General features: G+C 38.1%; 1 protein-coding gene across 4 annotated transcripts in view; it reads right to left on the reverse strand.

Annotated features, from left to right (window-relative positions):
* Positions 1–20,667, reverse strand: part of csmd3b (CUB and Sushi multiple domains 3b) — a 684,074-nt gene that overhangs the window by 171,636 nt on the left and 491,771 nt on the right. For all 4 annotated transcript variants that reach the window (XM_057827420.1, XM_057827419.1, XM_057827418.1 and 1 more), the window contains 5 exons: positions 20,175–20,313; positions 19,871–20,058; positions 16,993–17,181; positions 7,376–7,492; positions 7,083–7,298 (listed from right to left, as the gene is read on the reverse strand). In XM_057827420.1, the coding sequence (XP_057683403.1) occupies positions 7,083–7,298; positions 7,376–7,492; positions 16,993–17,181; positions 19,871–20,058; positions 20,175–20,313 (849 nt within the window). The remainder of the gene's footprint in view (positions 1–7,082; positions 7,299–7,375; positions 7,493–16,992; positions 17,182–19,870; positions 20,059–20,174; positions 20,314–20,667) is intronic.

A 20,667-nucleotide genomic window follows, 5' to 3' on the forward strand; every position in this document is an offset into this window, starting at 1 on the left:
TTATTTTGTGTGCCCCTGATTGTTGAAGTGAGAGAAAACACCAATGTGAGATCAAAGGAGCTGTCTGAGGCATTCAGAAAAAACAACATCTCAACAAAAAAACATCTCACAGCTGAAAGTATTCTGTATTGAGAAGTGGGGCAAACTTTCTTCAGACCGATGTCAAAGACTGGTAGATGGCTACAAAGTTATTTCAGCTAAAGGGGGTAACACTAGCAATTAGGTGGTAGCGTGTCCCAACTTTTTCCTCAATTAGAATATGCATTTTTGTATTTACAGGATAAATGGTTTAATGAGTAAAACAATGTTATTTTTTGTTGTTAACCTGGAATTAAAATCACTTTTTTCCAGAGATAAATAAAAACAAAAACAGACACTGATATGTCAACATTTCTTATAAAAAATGAACTGAATATTTATTGGGGTGTCCTAATTTTTTCACTGACTGTATCCCACTGTCACATCAGCCACGCCGTGGATTTAGGGACAGCACGCAAAATTTATTTATTTTTTTGCTATGTGTAATTGACATTTGTAATAGTACCAGCAGTATTTATTAAGAATTTAGTGTCGGTTTTGTGGAACGAATAAATGGCATCATAATGGTTTCAAATGGGAAAATCCTGCTCGAAATACGACCATTTCGACTAGCAAACAAGGTCCTGGAACAAAATAACTTCATATGTAGAGGTACCACTGTAACAGGAAGGCACCACATGACAACGCATTCATAAATTTTGAGTCAGATGCCTTCTGACAGCACAAGTGCAAAACATGTGAAGCATTCGCTTGACACCATCTGGAAGGCGAGAAAATGCCTTACAGTGAAGGTTGAGATTTAGGCAATCAAGGCCCATGAATAGTTCTTAACATTGTTGATGACGACGTCCTGGCGAGCAGTTAAACTGAAAACTCAAGTACATCACTGTTTTTTTCTGTGTTAACATACGCTTTGAATCAAAATGACGAACATCAAGCCACATAATTCATATGTACAATACTGCAATATGTTGTGAAAGTCACTCCGGACCTAATTAAACTGCATTTGGATCATCTCTGCAGTTGGCTTGCGACCATTCCAAGGTGTACTCCACCTCTCATCCAAAGTTAGCTGGTATTGGCTGCATTTTACCCACTGAGCAAATGAGGACAGTAGCAAAATAAAAGATGGATAATTTATGCTTCTGTCACCCATTTAGGGCTTTGTATTTTGGTTATTTATTAGTTCATCCGCATGGTTTTTTTGTTATAAACGTGCGTAAAAAGTCCTTTTTACTTTCTTATTAGTTTTGAATCCCATCTACGGAGTTGTAGCACCGTTTGTACCCAACTGTAAGCCAAAGTATAAACACATTTGGGTTTTCAACAAGCCTGTCATGCGGCATTGTTTGCTCCAAAGTACTCAGACCCTTTTTTTCTGAAATGAAAGCATAACGCCAAAATTGACTTGCAACAGTTGGAAAAGTAGCTGTGCAATAGGGAGCAGGTGTATTTAAAGTTGTCACTACCAGCGGTGCACTATTGTCAAAAAATGCTATCAAACTAATGGCTGCCGTGAAACCTTAAAATTGTATCCTGCAGACTCAATTATGGAGTTTTTTTGGGCACAACATTAGCTTGAAATCCAAATCGATTTGTCGTTGCTTGCTATGAAAGAAACTTATGAGTCACCCTCAGCATCAGTTCAATAAGACCAACCAGCTTTCAGCGGGTGACTACCACTATTCAAACATCACAGGAAACTTATTTTTAAAAAGAATACACTTTCTGCTATTAAGTGTTTTTCTGACTGCTGGTTTAGAACTTCTTAGCATACTTATTTCCTGGGGTATTTTTTTTTTTTTTTTTTTGTACAGCAACAGGCTCTTTCTTAAAAAGTCAGTAATTTAGTGGCAACTAAGGCGATGGCATAATTAAATACAGAGAACATTTCAAAAATTCCACTGTGTGGGACCACCATCCACCTGCTGCAATGCTTGAAATATAATCGCTTTGTGTTTATTTAAATAGGCCCAGTTTTCATACAGAGTGTAAAAAAATGTTTAAATTGAAGCAAGATCAACATGATTTCAGTATAAATGCACTTCATACGCCATTTCTATTTCATTGTGTGTTGACGGTGTGCTTCTCCAATCTATTGTTACTGTATTGGGCTTCGTAGCACTTACAGTTAAAGCAACATTATGTAACTTTTCAGTTTTGGTAGATTTTAGAGACGCCGGTGGACAAAAGCGGTAGTGTTTTGTCTTAAAGGGAAACTCGGACCAAAGACTTATAAGTTCTAATTAGCCACGATTGTTCTCTTTCACTAAAATATGCTATTAGAATATTTTTGCATGTGTTTCCCCCTCATTCTTTTAAGCATTGTGTTTTCTTGTGGTAGCTTTAAAGCAGATTGTTGATCTGTTGACCACATTAGTCACGTAGAGGGTCCGATCACGTCATTTTCAAAGTATCGGAATCGGCAAAAAAATATCGGCCATGCCTTTCTTTAATTTTTTTTTTTTTTTTTTCATTAAATCATTTTCTAATTGTATTTAATGTTACAAATATAATATGTTACACTCATCCAGAGTCAAATTTATCCCAAGATAATTAATTAATTTTTTATAAAATGTATCACGTTCAAATATTTAACGCAATTAATGCATGCCCTGCACGACCCACTCATTATCGCGCTCAATCTGTGATGGCGCCGTTTTACCTATATAAAGAGATAAAAGGCAGCGTATAATGAGTCGAGTGAATTTTGGCAGCCTTTGGAGCCTTTTTTTAATTGGCTAAAGCCTTACATTCCCTCTCCCTACGATTAGAAATAGCATGGGAAGCAATGTGGGGAAGAAAGGTAGCAATTAATCTTTTCCTTAACACCTTATATTATTTCCCAACGCAGAGAAGATACATCAATTGGTAGCACTATGCACAGTCATGGTTCCACTTCCCATCATGCATTTGGGCATGGCTACAGTATCATTTACTGAAAGCTCAACAAATACAATAAATGGCAATATTTAGTCACAATATACAAAGTCACAAGTCCGTGGATCCCTCTCACAGAAAAAATGTTAATAATGTAAATGCCATCTTGAGGATTTATTTTCATAATAAACAAATACAGTACTTATGTGCTGTATGTTGAATGTATATATTCGTCCGAGTTTTATTCATTTTTTTCTTAATGCATTGCCAAAATGTATGTGATCGGGAAAAATTATCGGGAATGATTGGAATTGAATCGGGAGCAAAAAAAAGGAATCAGATCGGGAAACATCGGGATCGGCAGATACTCAAACAAACTATCGTGATTGGATCAGGAGCAAAAAAACATGTTCGGAACAACCCTAATTACTACGTTTAAGTGTTTTTTAGGGCATCATCAGTATGTTCTTTCTGTATGCATCTGAACAAAACAAGCTGAAAGTGCACGGTAGTACTTTGGGTCTCAAATTTGCCTCTTGTAAGACGTTTTGCCAGTGTAGCACATTTTGGCAGAACACCATTTTTAAATTTTTCAAATTGAAAGGGTTGAACAGATTACATGTTTATGTCGCTCGAATCCTACTCTGGAAGTTCGGCAGTGTAACCATGTGACGTCACCGCCCTGCGACGTAAACAAAAATTTTACAAATTGTATAAAAATGAAAACACCAAGATGGGTTCCAATATCAAATTATTTTAACTCATTATAACGTATATCTTTTAAGAACTACAAGCTTTTCTATCCGTGGATCACTTTAAGAAAGAGTGCATTTCCCATGAGGACCAGCGCACAGCCACAGTGTTGTAAAATCATCAATCAATCAAAAATCAATATCCTGGTCGCCTGCAAATGGATTAAAAGACATTTCTGTTTCTAGCGGGCTTGTGAAGGATGAATAGTATACCTGTCAAGTTGTACGGTTTCGGCGTAATTTGCACAAGTGAGCACTGATTTTTAAATGTGTACGTTGTACGTTCAAAATCTGTACGTTTTTTGTGCATTACGTTTTTTTTTCTCCGTTTGGGTTTTGTCACCGTTTCGGGAACGAGACAATGTGCATTACGATGCGTTACTACGTTGGTTGAATGACGCGAGAAAAGTCAGCGAAATTGAGAGGGAAGAGTGTTGTGACTCTGTAGCAAACGCAATGCTAGGCGGCTCCAATATTTCCTGACTAGCCGACAGCCAACAATCTACGCCTAGATATCAAATGCTTATAGAACTACATGCGAAATGACAGACGGCGGCGTTAATAAACAGCCGCCATTTTGAAGCAGTAGACTTCTCAGAAAGGCTATGTTGTAGTGAACTTTCCGAACGAACTTAAGTAACTTTTTATCTAAAATACTCCTAAATCGGAGAGATCTTAACTTGAATCTATCTTTAAATGATGAAACAGTTTTCAAACTTTACCATGTCGAAAGTAGACAGAGGGCAACTAATGCAAAAACGGGAGCAATTTTAACAACTTTAACAGTTGATTCACAACATTAAATGACTTCCAAAAATAGCAAAGGTTACTATGTTTTTTTGTTTTTGTTTTTTTAAATGAAAAAAAAAACATGAAAGGTAACACCAGTTACTTTGCCAAGTAACTAATTACTCTTACCTTCAGGTAACTGAGTTACTAACTGAATTACCTTTTGGGAGAAGTAATTTATAACTAATTAATTACTTTTTAAAAGTAAGATTAACAAAACTGGTCATAATGATGAAGTCTGCAGAATGAAAAGTGACGAAAGCGGAGATTTCATTCTGCCAATTTGTTGCCGAACACAATTTGCCTGCAACTATTGCTGATCACTTCTCAGAATTAGCAAAACAAATGTTCCCTGACTCAAAGATTGCATCGGTAAGTCAATTTTATCAGTTGACCTTTTTAATTTATATTGGACACACTAACGAATTACCTTCAAGTCAAACTGAATTGCGAGCTGAAGTGCCATGAAGTGCAGCCATCAAGGCATGATAAAAATGGCCAAAAGTGCTACATACAATTAAAACTAGGGCTGCAGCTATCGAATATTTTAGTAATCGAGTAATCGACTGAAAATTCTATCGATTAATCGAGTAATCGGATAAAACAAATATATTTTTAGGTGAAGAGCAATTATAAATATATGAGAAAACAAGACATTTTATCTAATCCTGAACCATTTTCAGTCAATCAATGTCTTTATTTTCGATGTATATTGTTGAAAACAGCCAACAATTGCATCTCAGATGTAACTAGAATTAAAAAAAAAAAAAAAAAAAAAAAAAAGACATTCACTGCTTTCACTCAAAAAACCTTTATATCTTATAAAAAAAAAAATATATATATATATACATATATATATATATGTGTGTGTGTGTGTGTAAAAATGCCGTTACGCTTGATAACACACATCACTTAAAAGTTAGGATTTTTTCCCACGTGTTTCAATTTCTATTTGTGTCAAGCCATTTTTAAGTTCTAGTTAAGTTTTAAGTTAGTCGAAAATGTAAGTCCTGATAGGATTTAGTTTTTGCAGTGTTCAAAATAAATCTATGATACAGGCTGTATTGGAGCACATTAGGGACCAGTGTTACTTGGTGTTTTATCCAGCAATGACTACAGAGCTAAAATTGATAGTTAGCATTATTGAGTTTTTATTTTACACCCTCATCACTCCACAAAGCTATGTTATGTTAAAAAGCCTGTATGTAAGACACGTTAGCCACGCATCGAAAGTGGTCATAATTATTAAATAATAATAATTAATAATTAAACCTGGCCCTCCACAGGGCTAACGTTACGTGAGCTAGTGACAGTAATGATAATCTTATTTATTGGCGCTTACGACCTTTATTAGCACTTAGCGCTCTACTGCTTTAAGATGGCGGCTGTTTACTAACGCTGCCCAGACGCGGCCGAGGATGTCATTTCGCATCTAGTTCAACATACATGTGATCTCTATGAGACTCATCAGAGGCTACCTGCTACCAACGAAGCATCGTGCGGGCTAGTATTTAGCTACCTCGGCGTCGTTTGTAGCGGCTGTCGGCTGCAGTAAGTTTTTTTTTTTTTTTTTTTTTTTAACTTCTTCCTCTACGCACGTGACATCAGCGCGTTGTCCCGCATTAAAAGTAGTCCGAGCAAAACGTGATGCTTAGAGCAGTCAAAATAAACGATTACTCGAGGTGAATAAAATTACTCAGATCAGTTTTTAAACTCGAGTTACTCGAGTTGCTCGAGTATTCGTTTCAGCTCTAATTATAACAAAGGTCAATGTTAAATTTTAGTAATCATGATGTAGCTGAAGATAGTGATTGTTCTTTGAGTGCACCAGGTTATATGTTACAATATTACCAATAAATTCATATTATTTAAATAATTAAGTTTTATTTTTGTTTCATATTGCACGCTATATACAATGTTGTAAGATTAGTCACCAATTTGTAAGGGCATACGTCGCTATTTGTAAGACTGCCAACGGCCAGGGGTTGACAGGTATGGAATAGTAATAAGGGAATGAATCCAGTTGTGGCTAAACAATAGCATATGATGGTTAGCAATTTGTGGCTTAGTGTGACTAATCCCCACACCCTACATGAACTTGTCACTGCTGAAAACCGATTTAATGTGTATTCTGTATATCCCGGTAGCCTCCCTTTTTTCCTCCTCAGCCAAAACTTTTTGTCTCTTGTTGCTCTGCCATATCTGCAGAATTCGCACGAAATCGTACGCATCGACTTCCATCTTCAAAATGAATGAGGAAAAGAGGAAGTGACCTATGCCGTAAAGCAGTAAGCACATTCGTAGTCTTTTTTGTGTGTGTCCTCAAAGTTAATTAATGCCGTTGAAAGAAATGCAGACCCCCTCAAGATATAAAAGAGGTGTCATTCAACAAGTTGTCGGTTAACATATCACAAATGTTATGAAAATATTTTATAAAGGTTGAAAAGTTACCTAGTGCTTTAAGCATAATTTGACCAAGTCTAAACTTCTGAACATACATATTCCAGAATTTCACTCTAAAGCTCAATAACTCAAACTGCAAAAAATTCTGTGTTGGAACAGCTTTCAATGTGGGATGGGTATGATCCGTTGCTACTAACGGTATCCATTAGGAGCGTTTACCCGTGAATGTTATGTTGAACCCTTCGTAGGAAATGGAGAAGTCGGAGATGAATCGTAATTGGGCTTTGAAGTTGCCATAGAGACCAGCGTTGATGTTGCTAGGCAACTCGTTGCCGGTCAGGCGAGCCAGGGGTTGCATGAAACTTCCGTTTTCCGTGACCAGGAGGTAGTCGTGCTGGTCTTCCAGGTGGAATGAGTTGAACTGAAACTGGACGCCTGGCGGAAACAAAGATAACTCTTGTTTTTTTGTGTGTAGTTTGTGTGGCAACACGAAACATTTGCTCGAATCTTGCCTTTTCCGTGACTGACTTCCACGGTCCAGGTGCAGTTGAGCGATGAGGGGTAGCTATCAGGATAGCCGGGACTCAAAATGGTGCCCCAAGGACCTCGGACGTCGCCGCCACAGAGAGCTGCGCAGATGTGAGATTCATGCGTGAGACTTATTTATTGCTAAAACAGCTGGCATGCACAAGATTTTTACTAGCGGATGAAGTTTATTCACTCAACTGCAGATGGGATGAGATGAGGCCTATATATTTACTAACAAGATAGAACATTAAAACTTTACTTGGGATGCGGTACACAGAAATAAATGGAATGTTTCCTATGTGTGTGATGCATACAAAAAGTATTCTCAATGTTTACATGGGGCGAGAAGGGTAGCCACACCATCATTAACATTCAATTAATTAAGGGTAAACAAATTAAAACATAACTAGGGGTAAGGCAAATACATTCATGTACAGCAGCGGTCAAATGTTTTGAGACACTTTCTCAACCTACTGAATGGTGACGTGTCTCAAAACATTTGATCACAGGTATGGAAAGGATCACTAACAATTCGATATGAACATAGGCAGAAATTGTAATTGGCCTTCCTATAAATTAATATAAAAGGGAAATTCAGAATTTTTGACATAACGCTTAATCTTCGAGTTAGCGGGGGTTTAATTAGTTCCGGAGTACCTTAGCTAGCATGAGTCAATGGTGACTGCTTAGCATACCAATAAAAAAACAACAAATGCACGCATGAGAATCACAGATGACCCATGCAATCAAAAATATTGGCTATATTTTCAGGATCAAGTTATTACCATTACATTTCAATAACTGTAGTATGAAAAGCAACATTTCTAATCCAGCAGCTCTGCAGGGAATAGGCTGTCTAGGCAAGCAGGGCGGAGTGATATAACTTTTTTTTTTTCACCGCAATTTTTTTTTTTTTTTGTGGGTATGAAAAGTACTCTCCAGCAGACTGAGCACGAGTGGCCGAAGCAGTCCTCTCTATTGTGGTCGTATTACGTTTAAAAAAAAAAAAAAGTCCTGTAGAATGAAATGAATTACAACAATTTGGTGTGACATTGTTTTGGCCGCATGGGTATTTCAAACAATGATCTGCATTTTGAATTTATTTGACTATGTTAGGTCTGCTAATATTGTTTTTTTATAGGCATGTTAAGCAGGAACCATTAATTCATGCTAACTTAGCCACTCCGGAGCCCTAGAGCTAGCAAACGACTGACAAACTCCATGAAATATGTTGAAATCAACTCCGCCGATGAATTAAACGCCCGCTTACTCAAAGATTAAGCCTGATGTGAAAAATTTTGAACTTCCCCTTTAAAAAAAAAGACCTAGCCTTTAAAATGTTGTCTATAAAAGTTAAAGCAATAAAACAAACATCAAAAATTGCATTAAATAAACAGGAATCCTACCAACTATTTCATAATGGGTCAAACATTTTTTTTTAACAGATCATGTCATTAGCACCTTAGAGACGGTCCTTTGTTTTGCTTAGCCAAAACTACACCTGAGGAGGCAAGATGGATACTTAGAACTGCTTTAAACCTAAGCATTCTAAGCCTTCAACAACCAATAAGTTTGACCCGAGAATTGAACACGAACAGTCTCAAGATGTATATACATACTGTGTATATATACCGTATATATATATATATATATATATATATATATACAGTGATCCCTCATTTTTCATGGTTAATGAGGACCAGAACCCGCCGCGATAAGTGAAAAACAGCGAAGTAGCACCCCCTCATTTTTTTTTTTTTTTTTTTTTTTTTTTTGTTCATTGTATTTATTGAAATCCATCATTGGAAAGAGATCCATATGAGACGTGTTTTTTTTCCTTTAAATGTAATAATTATGATACGTTTCAAACATGTTACTGTCCCACAGAATTTTTAAACAAGAAAAAAAGAGGCCCAATCCATTTTAAAAATGTAAAAAAAAAATGCTTGTTTTTATTAAATGCTTCATTGAGAGTCCACTCAAATCCGCTCCAGCTGCTCACTTACACACAATGAGTTGCCAAAATGCGGCCCAAACACATATCAACATTACTTCAATCAAAAAAGTTGTTTCAATAAAAAAAAAAAAAAAAAATCAAGGAAAAATAGCTTTCAGATGCTTTTTTTGAGTTTCAAATTTATGTTTGGAAACATTTTTTTTGTTTTTTTTTTGATTGAAGCGACTTTTTTTTAATTAAAAATATATATTTTGATTGACACAACTTTTTTTCAATTGAATAATAAAGACACAAATCTACCTCCATATGGCTCCGCCCAGGGGATACCATTTTTGACTGGGGTAACTATATTGGCACGACACCGGCGGGTGTACTGTATTCAATGGATGACGATCTTGCCGAAAAGTATTGCCCAAGCGCCCTGATTTAGAATTCCCATCAAGAATGATGGGAAACAAAAAAACGCTCATTGTCAACTAGGGTTGCTCTGATCATGTTTTTTTGCCCCCGATCGTTTTAGTTTGAGTATCTACCGATCCCGATATTTCCCGATCCGATTGCTTTTTTTTTTTTTTTTGCTCCCGATTCAATTCCAAACATTCCCGATAATTTTTCCCGATCATATATATTTTGGCAACATTCAATACATAAGTACTGTATTTGTTTATTATGACAATAAACCCTCAAGATGCCATTTACATTATTCACATTCTTTCTGTGAGAGGGATCCCCGGATAGAAAGACTTGTAATTCTTAAAGGATAAATGTGACTTTGTATATTGTGACTAAATATTGCCATCTAGTGTATTTGTTGAGCTTTCAGTAAAGGATACTGTAGCCATTTAAATGTTCAGCCAAATGCATGACGGGAAGTGCAACCATGACTATGCGTAGTGGCACCAATTGATATATCTTCTCTGCGTTGAGAAATAGCATAGGATATTAAGAAAATGATTACCGTAATTTCCCGAATATAAGGCGCACCCGTGTATAATGCGCACCCCAAATTTACTTGTAAAATCTAGGGAAAATTATTATACCCGTTTATAACGCGCACCCTAATTTTAGCACCAATAAATAGAAGAATACAAGAAAACAGAGCTTGTGTACAGATACAGAGATGTCATTTTACTGACTGGTGAAACACAGCTCAAGCATAGCACATTGGTAGTTCAAAACATTAACGTGAACTGACAATATTTACGGTAATAATATGATTTGACAACTTCTCCAACTTACCAGAATCTAGGAGAAAACAAAACAGATGTGACTTTTCTTATAAAGGCTGCTGTATAACTTGCTCGTTTCCTCATGATGAATAAATGTTTCTTCCATGGATTGATACGGTAAAATGAAAGTGAGAACGTAAGTCGGAAATCCGTGAGAGCTCATAGCTGTCAGCACGACAGTAACAAAAGGAACTATTGTTATTTGGGTTTGAGTTTCCTGAGGGACCGATATAGTTGACGGACACAGGAAGTGTTTGTTATGGTCCGAATTGCGGAGCTGCAATAAACGTCGACTCAAATGAGTTCAAGAAACTAAATTCTGTGCTTTATGAAGAGTGAAAAAAGCAGAATTTAACACAGACGAAATCATTCGGCCGATTAGAGTGAAGTATTACCGAAACAAAACGGTGACGTCACGTACCGTAATGGTCGGCAACGGGTGGCCGCATACGTTTCTTCAACACAACGTGGCCGTGTCAATGAAAAAAAATCGGTTTATATATATATGTAATACATATATATTTCTGTCTCTATCCATGTACCCGTTTATAATGCGCACCATGAGTTTACCAGTTGATTTTGGGGAAAAAAAGTGTGCGTTATATTCGGGAAATTACGGTAACTACTACCTTGCTTCCCCACAGTGCTTCCCACGATATTTCTAATTGTTGAGAGAGGGATTGTTAGGCTTTAGCCAATTAAAAAAAGGCTCCAAAGACTGCCAAAATTCACTCTACTCATTTTACGCTGCCTTTTAGCTCTATATATAGGTAAAACGGCACCATTATAGATTGAACGCGACAATGCGTCACTAGGTCGTGCAGCGCATGCGTTAATTGCATTAAATATTTTAACGTGATTAATCTAAAAAAATTAATTACCGCCGTTAACGCGATAAATTAGATAGTCCTAACTTTAAGCCAAAACTAAAGACTGGATGAGTGTAAGACATTTTGTCTGTAACGTCAAATACAATTAGAAAACGATTTAATTAAAAAAAATATATATTTATATTAAAAAAAGGCATGTACAATATTTTTTTGCCGATTCCGATAATTTGTAAAATGACGTGATCGGGACATCTTTATTGTCAACTTATTATTATGAATATTCCTGCTCGTTAATTTTATTGCTGACATTGCGTTTCGGGGTCATCAACATGTTGTGCCCCCCCGACCAAAAACTCAAACAGGGTCAGAGATTATAAGGTGTAATACAAATACAAATACAGTGGTACCTCTACATACGAAGTTAATCCGTTCCAGGACCTTGTTTGTAAGTCGAAATGGTCGTATGTCGAGCAGGATTTTCCCATAGGAATACATTATAATTCCATTAATTCGTTCCACAGCCCAAAAACCTTCACTAAATCCTTAAAAAATACTGCTGGTACTATTACAAATGGCAATTACACATAGCAAAACAAATAAATTATAAATCAAAATCATAATAATAATAATAATTCCTGTATTAATGTAACGAATCGGGTTCTAATGTGGCGGACGTTTTTTGCTGACCCTGAACGCACCGCGGGGGCTGACGTGCCAGAGCGGTGAGCTTGAGTTTCACTTTCACTTTGAATGTTTTCTTGAGAACACCGTCAATTGCGGCAGACAGAAGGTGTTTTTGTTTTGAATAAGTTGTGAAATAAATGATAAAAACGTGGCGAAGTTGGCGATTTCTCTGGAGATGTTACCACAATAAGAATTGTCAGCTTAACTTATAAAGACTGGCGAACGATGGTCGGAGGAGGACCGTGGAGATGTATTGTTGAGCCATTTCACGGATCCCCACCCTACTCTCATATTTTTCTGTCATTTGCATCTTCATTTAGAAGGTAAGCGTCAACTTTTTCCTTGTTTCACCACCTGTACCAACCTTTTCTGAAACCAGTGTTGATTTGTCACACAAGAAAATCCGCCGTGCATTCGTCTGCGGTGCTGCCATTGTCGTCGTATTTCGAGCATGTCGTCGGATGTTGAAACAAATGGCGAGTTAAATTTTACGTCGGATGTCGGAAAAATTCGTGTGTCGAAGCGATCGTATGTAGAGGTACCACTGTACGTGAAAATATGACACCCATTATGAAATCACTGAGAAGCATCATCGCAAAGGATGATGAAAGAAATCGTTTTTCACAAGTAAGAATAGAAAGAATAGATAGCTTTCATCAACTGTCGGGAGTAAAACGTAATCAGAAAAATAAATACAGATAATCGGTCCAGTAATAGTGTAATTGTACTTTGCGTCTTGTCATTACTGCTTACAATCCATTTTATGTAGATTTCACGCCAAAGTGATTTTATTTACTTATTTTACGAGGCGGAATGACCCCGAGATGACCCCGTCGGCGTTGAACCGCGCGCATTGTTATGCATTAGATGACGTTCCCGAGTTGAAACGGGGGCCCATCCGAAAAAGATGTGTTGCTCGCATTATGCATACTAATGCGGCATATGGGCCGGGACTCCATTGTGGCTCGCTCCACTTGCTCTGTCTTACAGTCGGACAAGTCGCCCCGTCATTGTCGTGGCAATAAAGCCCTTGCGGAAATACCATTAGCCTCAAAAACTGCAATGCCGGCAGAGAAGTTTGGCCGCAATTGCGCCTCTGCTATAAGGTCGGAAAGTAAGAGACGGAAGAAGGACCTTGTGGTGGGTCAAGAATTAGACTAGAATGCTGAAAACAAGCCGCATCCTGTTCCAACTTGACCCCTTAATAGGATTTTTTTTACACAATCAGCAAAATATGCACTGCTAAAAAAAAAAAATTGAAGCAAGTTGTGAGAATGAGTCCACGTCACACAAAAAGGCCCGACACTTGTGCTCCGATGCTCGCTCGCACGCCCGCAATGCACCGCGACATTATTTATTTATACTTTGCTGCCAGGAAGCTCTGAATATTGAATGCTGAGCTGGGTGAGAAATTTGGATTCTGATTGTCTTCCATTTTTTTTTTCCTTCACCAGTTCAGCTTCAATATCTGCTGTCAGCTCCGAAGTCTGTCCTCGCTTCTTTTCCCGGGCGGTGAAAAAAAAGAAAATCTCAACGTCGCATTAGTGTCACGTCGAGACAAAGAGTTTTAATGCGTCAATCAGCACGCACGGAATGTATGAGAGAGCTTCGAAGCAATGTTTTCTGAACAAGGCATCAAATAGCTTATTTCCAGTCATTAGAAAAGAAAAAAAACATCACAGGTTTCTAGTAACTCTAGTAAAGTATTCTATCACTTGGAAATGTAATCAAAGGCATATGTTCTTCCCTATTCACGCACTCTTTGCCTGCCATTGACAAGATTGGCTGTGAATGCTCATATTTCAGTACTGTTGACGGCGCTAGACGGGTGGAGGGATTGGACATCCACAGGAGTTAAAGTGGGCCGGAGCTCTCCTGAGCCAAGCTCCGCCTCCTTAGTGAAATAATTCCAATCATACTGGCAGTAGCGCGCATAGACTGTATATAAAGACTAGCAGACTAGATATTTTTTCATGCACAGGTCTGCATGGCATTCTCATAAATAAACGCTGACATGCTCAACAAATCAGAGCACAGCATCACCCTTTTGCTAGCCCCGCCTTTTTTAACACGCAGCATCTAACGAGTCAGTCAAACCACCTGTGTTTGTTTGAATTCAGCGTTTTTCAACTGGTAAACCGCGGCACACTAGTGTGCCGTGAGAGATTATCCGATTTCACTTTTTTTTTTTTAACATTTAAACCAGCGTTTTTCAACCGGTGTGCCACTGCACACTACTATGCCATGAGAGATTGTCAGGTGTGCCGCGAGAAATGATCCAATATCGCATTTTTTTCCCCTTTTTTAATGTTTTTGCTCGGAGTTGCAGAAGGAAGGACTAGGTAGAAGGTTTCGGTTGTGTGCAAATGACGGAAGTATTTCTCGTGTCGCGTTCAAGAATTGCTCAGATTTCTAGCCACCTTGCTGCCTGCAACAACGTGGACCCCAGCTAGTCTACTGTATATCATTGAATTAGACTCGTTAAGTGTCGATATATACGAAAGTGTCGTTTCCATTTTATCCATATCTTGTGACGACCGTCATTCCTCTCCGTGTTTTATTCCGACGCATTGTCAAGGACAGCAAGTTGGCCGGATTGCAGCAAAGCCGAGCAGTTCTTGGATCCGATGCGAGCAGCTATCCAACAGCACCATGGTGCAATCTCCAAACGAAACATCCGTCGCTTCAAGTCAATGGACTATTTTGTCTGCCTTCGTGAAAACACAGAGAAACAGGCAACTTTTTTGGGAAAAACTACAAAGGTAAGCCCTCAAAGGCAGTTACCTTGTTGCTGAACTTGTTGCTAAATCCAAAAAGTCCCACACTGTGGCAGAGACAATAATACTACCTGCCTGCAAAGTTATCGTCCGCGAGATGCTCTGCTTTGATGCGGTTAAAGACATTGCTAAAGTCTCCCTGTCTGATAATTCTGAGCTTTTCAAGCCTAACTGTGATAAAAAAATATAAAAGAGTGACAAAGAGCTATTGAAGAAGAGCTTCGTGTGTGTCTTTCTTCAATTCCTGCCAGGATATCGGCTTTGTGTTCATCTAAACAGGCTTAAGTCACACAGTTAGAATAAATATTGAGAAATTTTTGGATATTTAAATAATACTGTACAGGAAGTAATTTTGGAACATTTTTGGTTTGTGGTGTGCCGCGACATTTTTTCCTATGTAAAAGGAGTGAATTCCGCCAGTGAATTCTGTTATAACTCGCTACACGGTAATACTTCACTCTGATTGGTCGAATGATTTCGATTGTGTTAAATTCTGCTTTTTTCACTCTTCATAAAGCACAGAATTTAGTTTCTTGAACTCATTTGAGTCAACGTTTATTGCAGCTCCGCAACTCGGACTGTAACAAACGTAACACAACACAGACTTTCTGTGTCCGTCAACTATATCTGTCCCTCATGAAACTCAAATCCAAATAACAATAGTTCTAGTCTAGTCTAGTCAACAGCGATGCACTCTTCTGATTTCCGACCTAAATCACCACTTTTATTTTACCGTATCAATCCATGGAAGAAACATTTATTCATCATGATGAAACGAACAAGTTATACAGTAGCTTTTAAAAGAAAAGTCACATCTGTTTTGTTTTCTCCTGGATTCTGGTACGTTGAAGAAGTTACATATTGTCAGTTTACGGTAATGTTTTAAACTACCAATGTGCTATGCTTGTGCTGTGTTTCACCAGTCAGTAAAATGACATTTCTGTATCTGTACACGAGCTCTGTTTTCTTGTATTCTTCTATTTATTGGTGCTAAAATTAGGGTGCGCATTATACACCGGTACAATAATTTCCCCTAGATTTTACAGGTAAATTTGGGGCGCGCATTATACACGGGTGCGCTTTATATTCGGAATATTACGGTACATATTTTCTCCCTTCTGTCATTGTTTGCATCCTATCAGCATTTAAATATGAACATTTATAAATGATTGGGTGGTTTTAGTTAAAGCAGACAGTTTTTTTCATCTGTTTGATTTTTGACGAAGATCAGATCACATTTAATAGTGATTTTATGCAGAAATGTGAGAAATTCCAAAAGGTTGAGATACTTTTTCATACTAGTGTACGTAATTTTCCCTACTGTGCCCCAACACCGAATTTTAGGGCTCCCGCACCTGTCAAATCCCACTTTAACCACTGGATGTTTACCACCGTCAATGGCAGCCAATAAGTTAAATGACTTAAAAGTTTACTCATGGCACTGTGCGTAAACATCCTATCACTTTTTTAAATGTACAACACAGATGATTAATATAATAACCATTCACTTGGGGTGCGGCACATTAAAAGTTTACTACTGGTGTGAAACATAGCAATGTATTGAAAGCTTACTGGTTGTGTGGTGCATATAAACTCGCTGAACTACTACAGCAAAAATACTTTTAAAGTTCATTAGAGATTCAGCATATTCAAAACACATTGAATATTTATTATAGGTGCTCAGGAAGTTTAGCGGTGTGACAAACACTCAAAGTTTGCTGTAGTACGGTACTGAATAGGTACTTGATGATAGCAGCATCTATGCATTGAGTTTTACAAGGTGTCTCATGTATAGAAACCATATTGAAAAGTGCAATGCTAGGAAACCGTAAAAGTTTAATGGCTGTGCTGACATTGAAAGCTTTATACAAGTGTGTAACAAAGAAACATGATAAAAGTGTACTAGTTGTGCAGTGCTTTGAAACATATGGAATATTTACAACAAGGTGATTTGACGAAGTTTACGAGGGGTGCGACCATAATGAAAATGCATTATGCGTGTGACATGTCGTCAATGTTGGAAAGCGCACTTACACACCATGTGCTTGAGTGTTCAAGACAGGTATAAAAAAAAAAGTCCATATTGTTAGTGTACAACTTGTTTTCTTGCATTGTGTTACTTACCGTCGCAAGTGGGTAAAGCATGGCTCCACCAGTGGTTCTTTTCACACACCAGTGGCTCCTCATGACTCAGCCTATAGCCTGAATCGCAGCCAAATGACACAGTGGACCCGATTGAGAAGTCGTGACCGTAACGGATCCCGTTGACGGGGATCCCGGGGTCTAGGCAGGAGTAGCTGTCCACTGTCACGCCTGAAACACAAGTTTAAGTAAGCATTTAAAAATAAGAAAGGGTATATAAGCAGTTTCCAAACTTGTGAATATTTGCTTCACAAACATTTGAGACAAACTGCCAGAAAAATTTTACTTAGCACTTACAAAATGTATTCTGTTGATTATTACATCACATGAAATTTGCTTAAGTGTGAAGACAAAAAAGGTCACAGTGTTCCCGTCTCATTTCTCTCTGATATTGTAGTCTCACATTAGGAAGCCAGCTGCACCAAGGCAGAAGATAACTGTCTGTTCATGTTTGTACATGGCTTCCCTTAAGAAATAAATAGACACTTCCTAGCAGCCAACAACCAGATTGTATTCAAAATGTCTCCTTGCATCTGAGTTGTTATTAAATTGTGTCACTCATTTCTCTCCAAGTGCTTGTCTTGTTAACATATTTTTCTGTGACAACATACAGTATGAAACGCTGTTCTGTGTGAAAGTAGTTATTGTAAGGTTGATTGTGCCAACTGTTTTGTGTTTTGTAATTCTGTTTTAATGAGTAACAGTTTTGTAAGTGTGGACAATTAACTCTTTATAAGGCAAGTGACCATTTTTTGGTACGTAATTAAAACGTAGCCCCATAAAACCCTGGCTACAGTATTAACATTTGGTATCCAATGTGGCCTACATGTGGCCTAACAAAATGTGATGTCCGCATATTTAAATGCAAGTTCCTTTTTTGTTTGTATTATTAATCGCTGAATTTTTTGATATTATTCTAAAATATTTTTATTGACAAATACCGTAATTTTCGGACTAAAAGCTGCTACTTTTTCCCTCCACTTTGAACCCTGCAGCTTATAGTCCAGTGCGTTTTATCACTTTGAACCCTGCAGCTTATAGTCCAGTGCGTTTTATACAGTATGTGGATTTTGCAGGCCAATAAGGTGTATGTGTAAGGTGTATGTCTTCGGTAGGGTTGTTAAAAATATTGAATTGTATTGATACCAAGGGTATCAATACTAGGTTTGCATAGGGACGGTAGGGACATAACACTGCCAACTTTTCAGGATGCTCAAATTGTACTGTATATGCAAATATATTATCTATGCAAATATATTATATATTATAATATATATTACTATATTGCATATAATTGTATATGCTAATGCATAACTAAAGCTAGACGAAGACAAACACATTTTGAAATTCGTAAAATATGACTGATGAGTATTTATGACTGATAAGTATTTTCATAGAAAAGACATACTATAATTAGAAGGGATGCAAAATACAACACTGATGGTGATAGACATCGATTCCATTTGAAGGTGGATGTTTGCCAGCGAAACTTGGATTGGATGTCTACTCGTGACAAACTAAATTCAAAGCAGAACGATGAAAAGAGCCACATAATTGGGCATCTATTATTGTCAGTGGCGATAGAAGAGTTAATATTGCGGCTTTTATGGGTTCAAGTTTTTTCTTTTTTATTATTAAAAATAGCCATTTGCTCTGAACCATTCTTGAAAGACGTATCCATGAATCTTGTGTTTTTTTTTTTTTTGTTTTTTTTTTTTAAACTAGAGCAAAGACAGAAGAGGCAGGAGATTCAGAGCCTCACCTGCATATTGAGAAACATATACCACAATTTACAGGATATAAGGCGCACCTGACTATAAGCCACCACCCACCAAATTTGACTCGAAAACGACATTTGTTCATAGATAAGCCACACTGGTTAGTGGATATTTACACCAAAAGATATTAACTGGTAACACTTTATTTGACAGAAGCATCATAAGACTGTCATAAGACCAAATGAACCACCCTGAAGCTTTGAACGAATTGGCTGCAAAGCTTCATTGCTTCAAGAAGCTTAATTTGGCCATCACTGCTCCCTTGGGGGAGACAGTCAACTTCTGATGCCACCGGCTGTCAACACTGTTGTCGTCCAACATGCCTCCTAGCATGCATTGGAGCACTACAGATGTAAATAACAATCAAAATTCATGTTCTGTGTTATTAATTTATTCAGTTACTGTTCCAGTTGTTTCATTAATTGCTAGTTATGGTATTTGGTAACATTTTATTCGACAGTGGTGCCATAAGACTGTCATAAAACACTCATAATTAGGACATGACATTGTCATGAGCATTAATGAATGCTTATAACAGATGTCATTTAGTGTCATCTGGCAAATTATCTCAGTTTTGAATAGATGTAAGATTCCAAGCTGGATATAAATGGCGTTAGTGACATAATTTGCCGGACGACACTTAATGACATCTATCATAAGCATTTAGTAATGCCCAGGATAGTGTCATGTCATAATTATGGCAGTTTTATGACGCCACAGTCAAATAAAGCGTTACCCATTAACCCAAATAAATTTTTAAAAAAATAAGCCGTACTGGACTATAAACCGCAGGATTCAAAATGAGGAATAAAAATTAACGGCTTATAGTCTGAAAATTACGGTATATATTTCAGAGGTGTGACGATACCCAGAGTTCACAGTTCAGTACGTAGCTCGGTATGGGGGTCACGGTTTGGTGCGGGTTTAGTGCAACAGGAAAAACAAAAAGGCTTTTTTCTCACAGCATTTGAAAGTTCAAGTTTGTACACCGGTACACTCATATACTAGGTGAAATGTAGATTTTTTTCCATTGAATTTGTCTTTTATCGGCTGTGTCAGAAACACTGCGTTTTGATACTTACTCTCGTATAGTATCTTGAAGCCGGCATTGGAACGGCTGTTGTCAGTGGTGAAGAGCAGGTAGAGGAAGTTGGTGCTACTAAACAGGAACTGAGGCACCTGTGTGCCATTGAAGGAGCCCACCAGCGGCGACAAGAGGTTGGGGCCGTCGTGGATCTCCAGGAAGTCGTAACCCAGTTCTGTCTGGAATCTGCCGGGAAAGATTTAGAATGCTGACATCCACTTTCAACAAGGGATTTGTATATACAGTATTTTTGGTACTATTTTTTTGCATAGCATTAAAAAGGAATAGAGCACACCACCCACTTGTCAAAGGTGACTTTAATGGATCGCCCTGGTTCTGATTCAATCACCCATTCGCAGCTGAGTGAATCCTTGTAGTAACCAGGCCACCCCGGGGACAGAATCACTCCATTGGGGGCGGAATAGTGTCCACCGCACGGTGCTGGAGGCAGAGCAAGAACAATAGCTATGAATTAGGAGGTTATCCCAAGCTGCAAGCCCAGTTGAGAGCTCTACACGCTCCCTATGAACCCTCCAACTGTTATTCGCTACTGTGGACAGACGCTTATTTTGATCCCTCCGGTGCCGGACAGATTTCCAGGCAGCCTCTCCTGGATTTGAACAGAACTACCCACCCACCTGAGTGGCAGCACGGCGGCAGATGGATCGTGGCGGAGTTGCTTTATTTCGTAACACTAACTCATGCTGGGGGAGCGCGTGAGGCATGGACCCAATCTGACAAAAGCCCAAATCCAAATATCCATCTCGGCATCGCCCGGAGCAACGACTTCAACTG

Source organism: Corythoichthys intestinalis, chromosome 22, assembly GCF_030265065.1.
Source record: "Corythoichthys intestinalis isolate RoL2023-P3 chromosome 22, ASM3026506v1, whole genome shotgun sequence".
In the NCBI taxonomy this organism is placed as follows: domain Eukaryota; kingdom Metazoa; phylum Chordata; class Actinopteri; order Syngnathiformes; family Syngnathidae; genus Corythoichthys; species Corythoichthys intestinalis.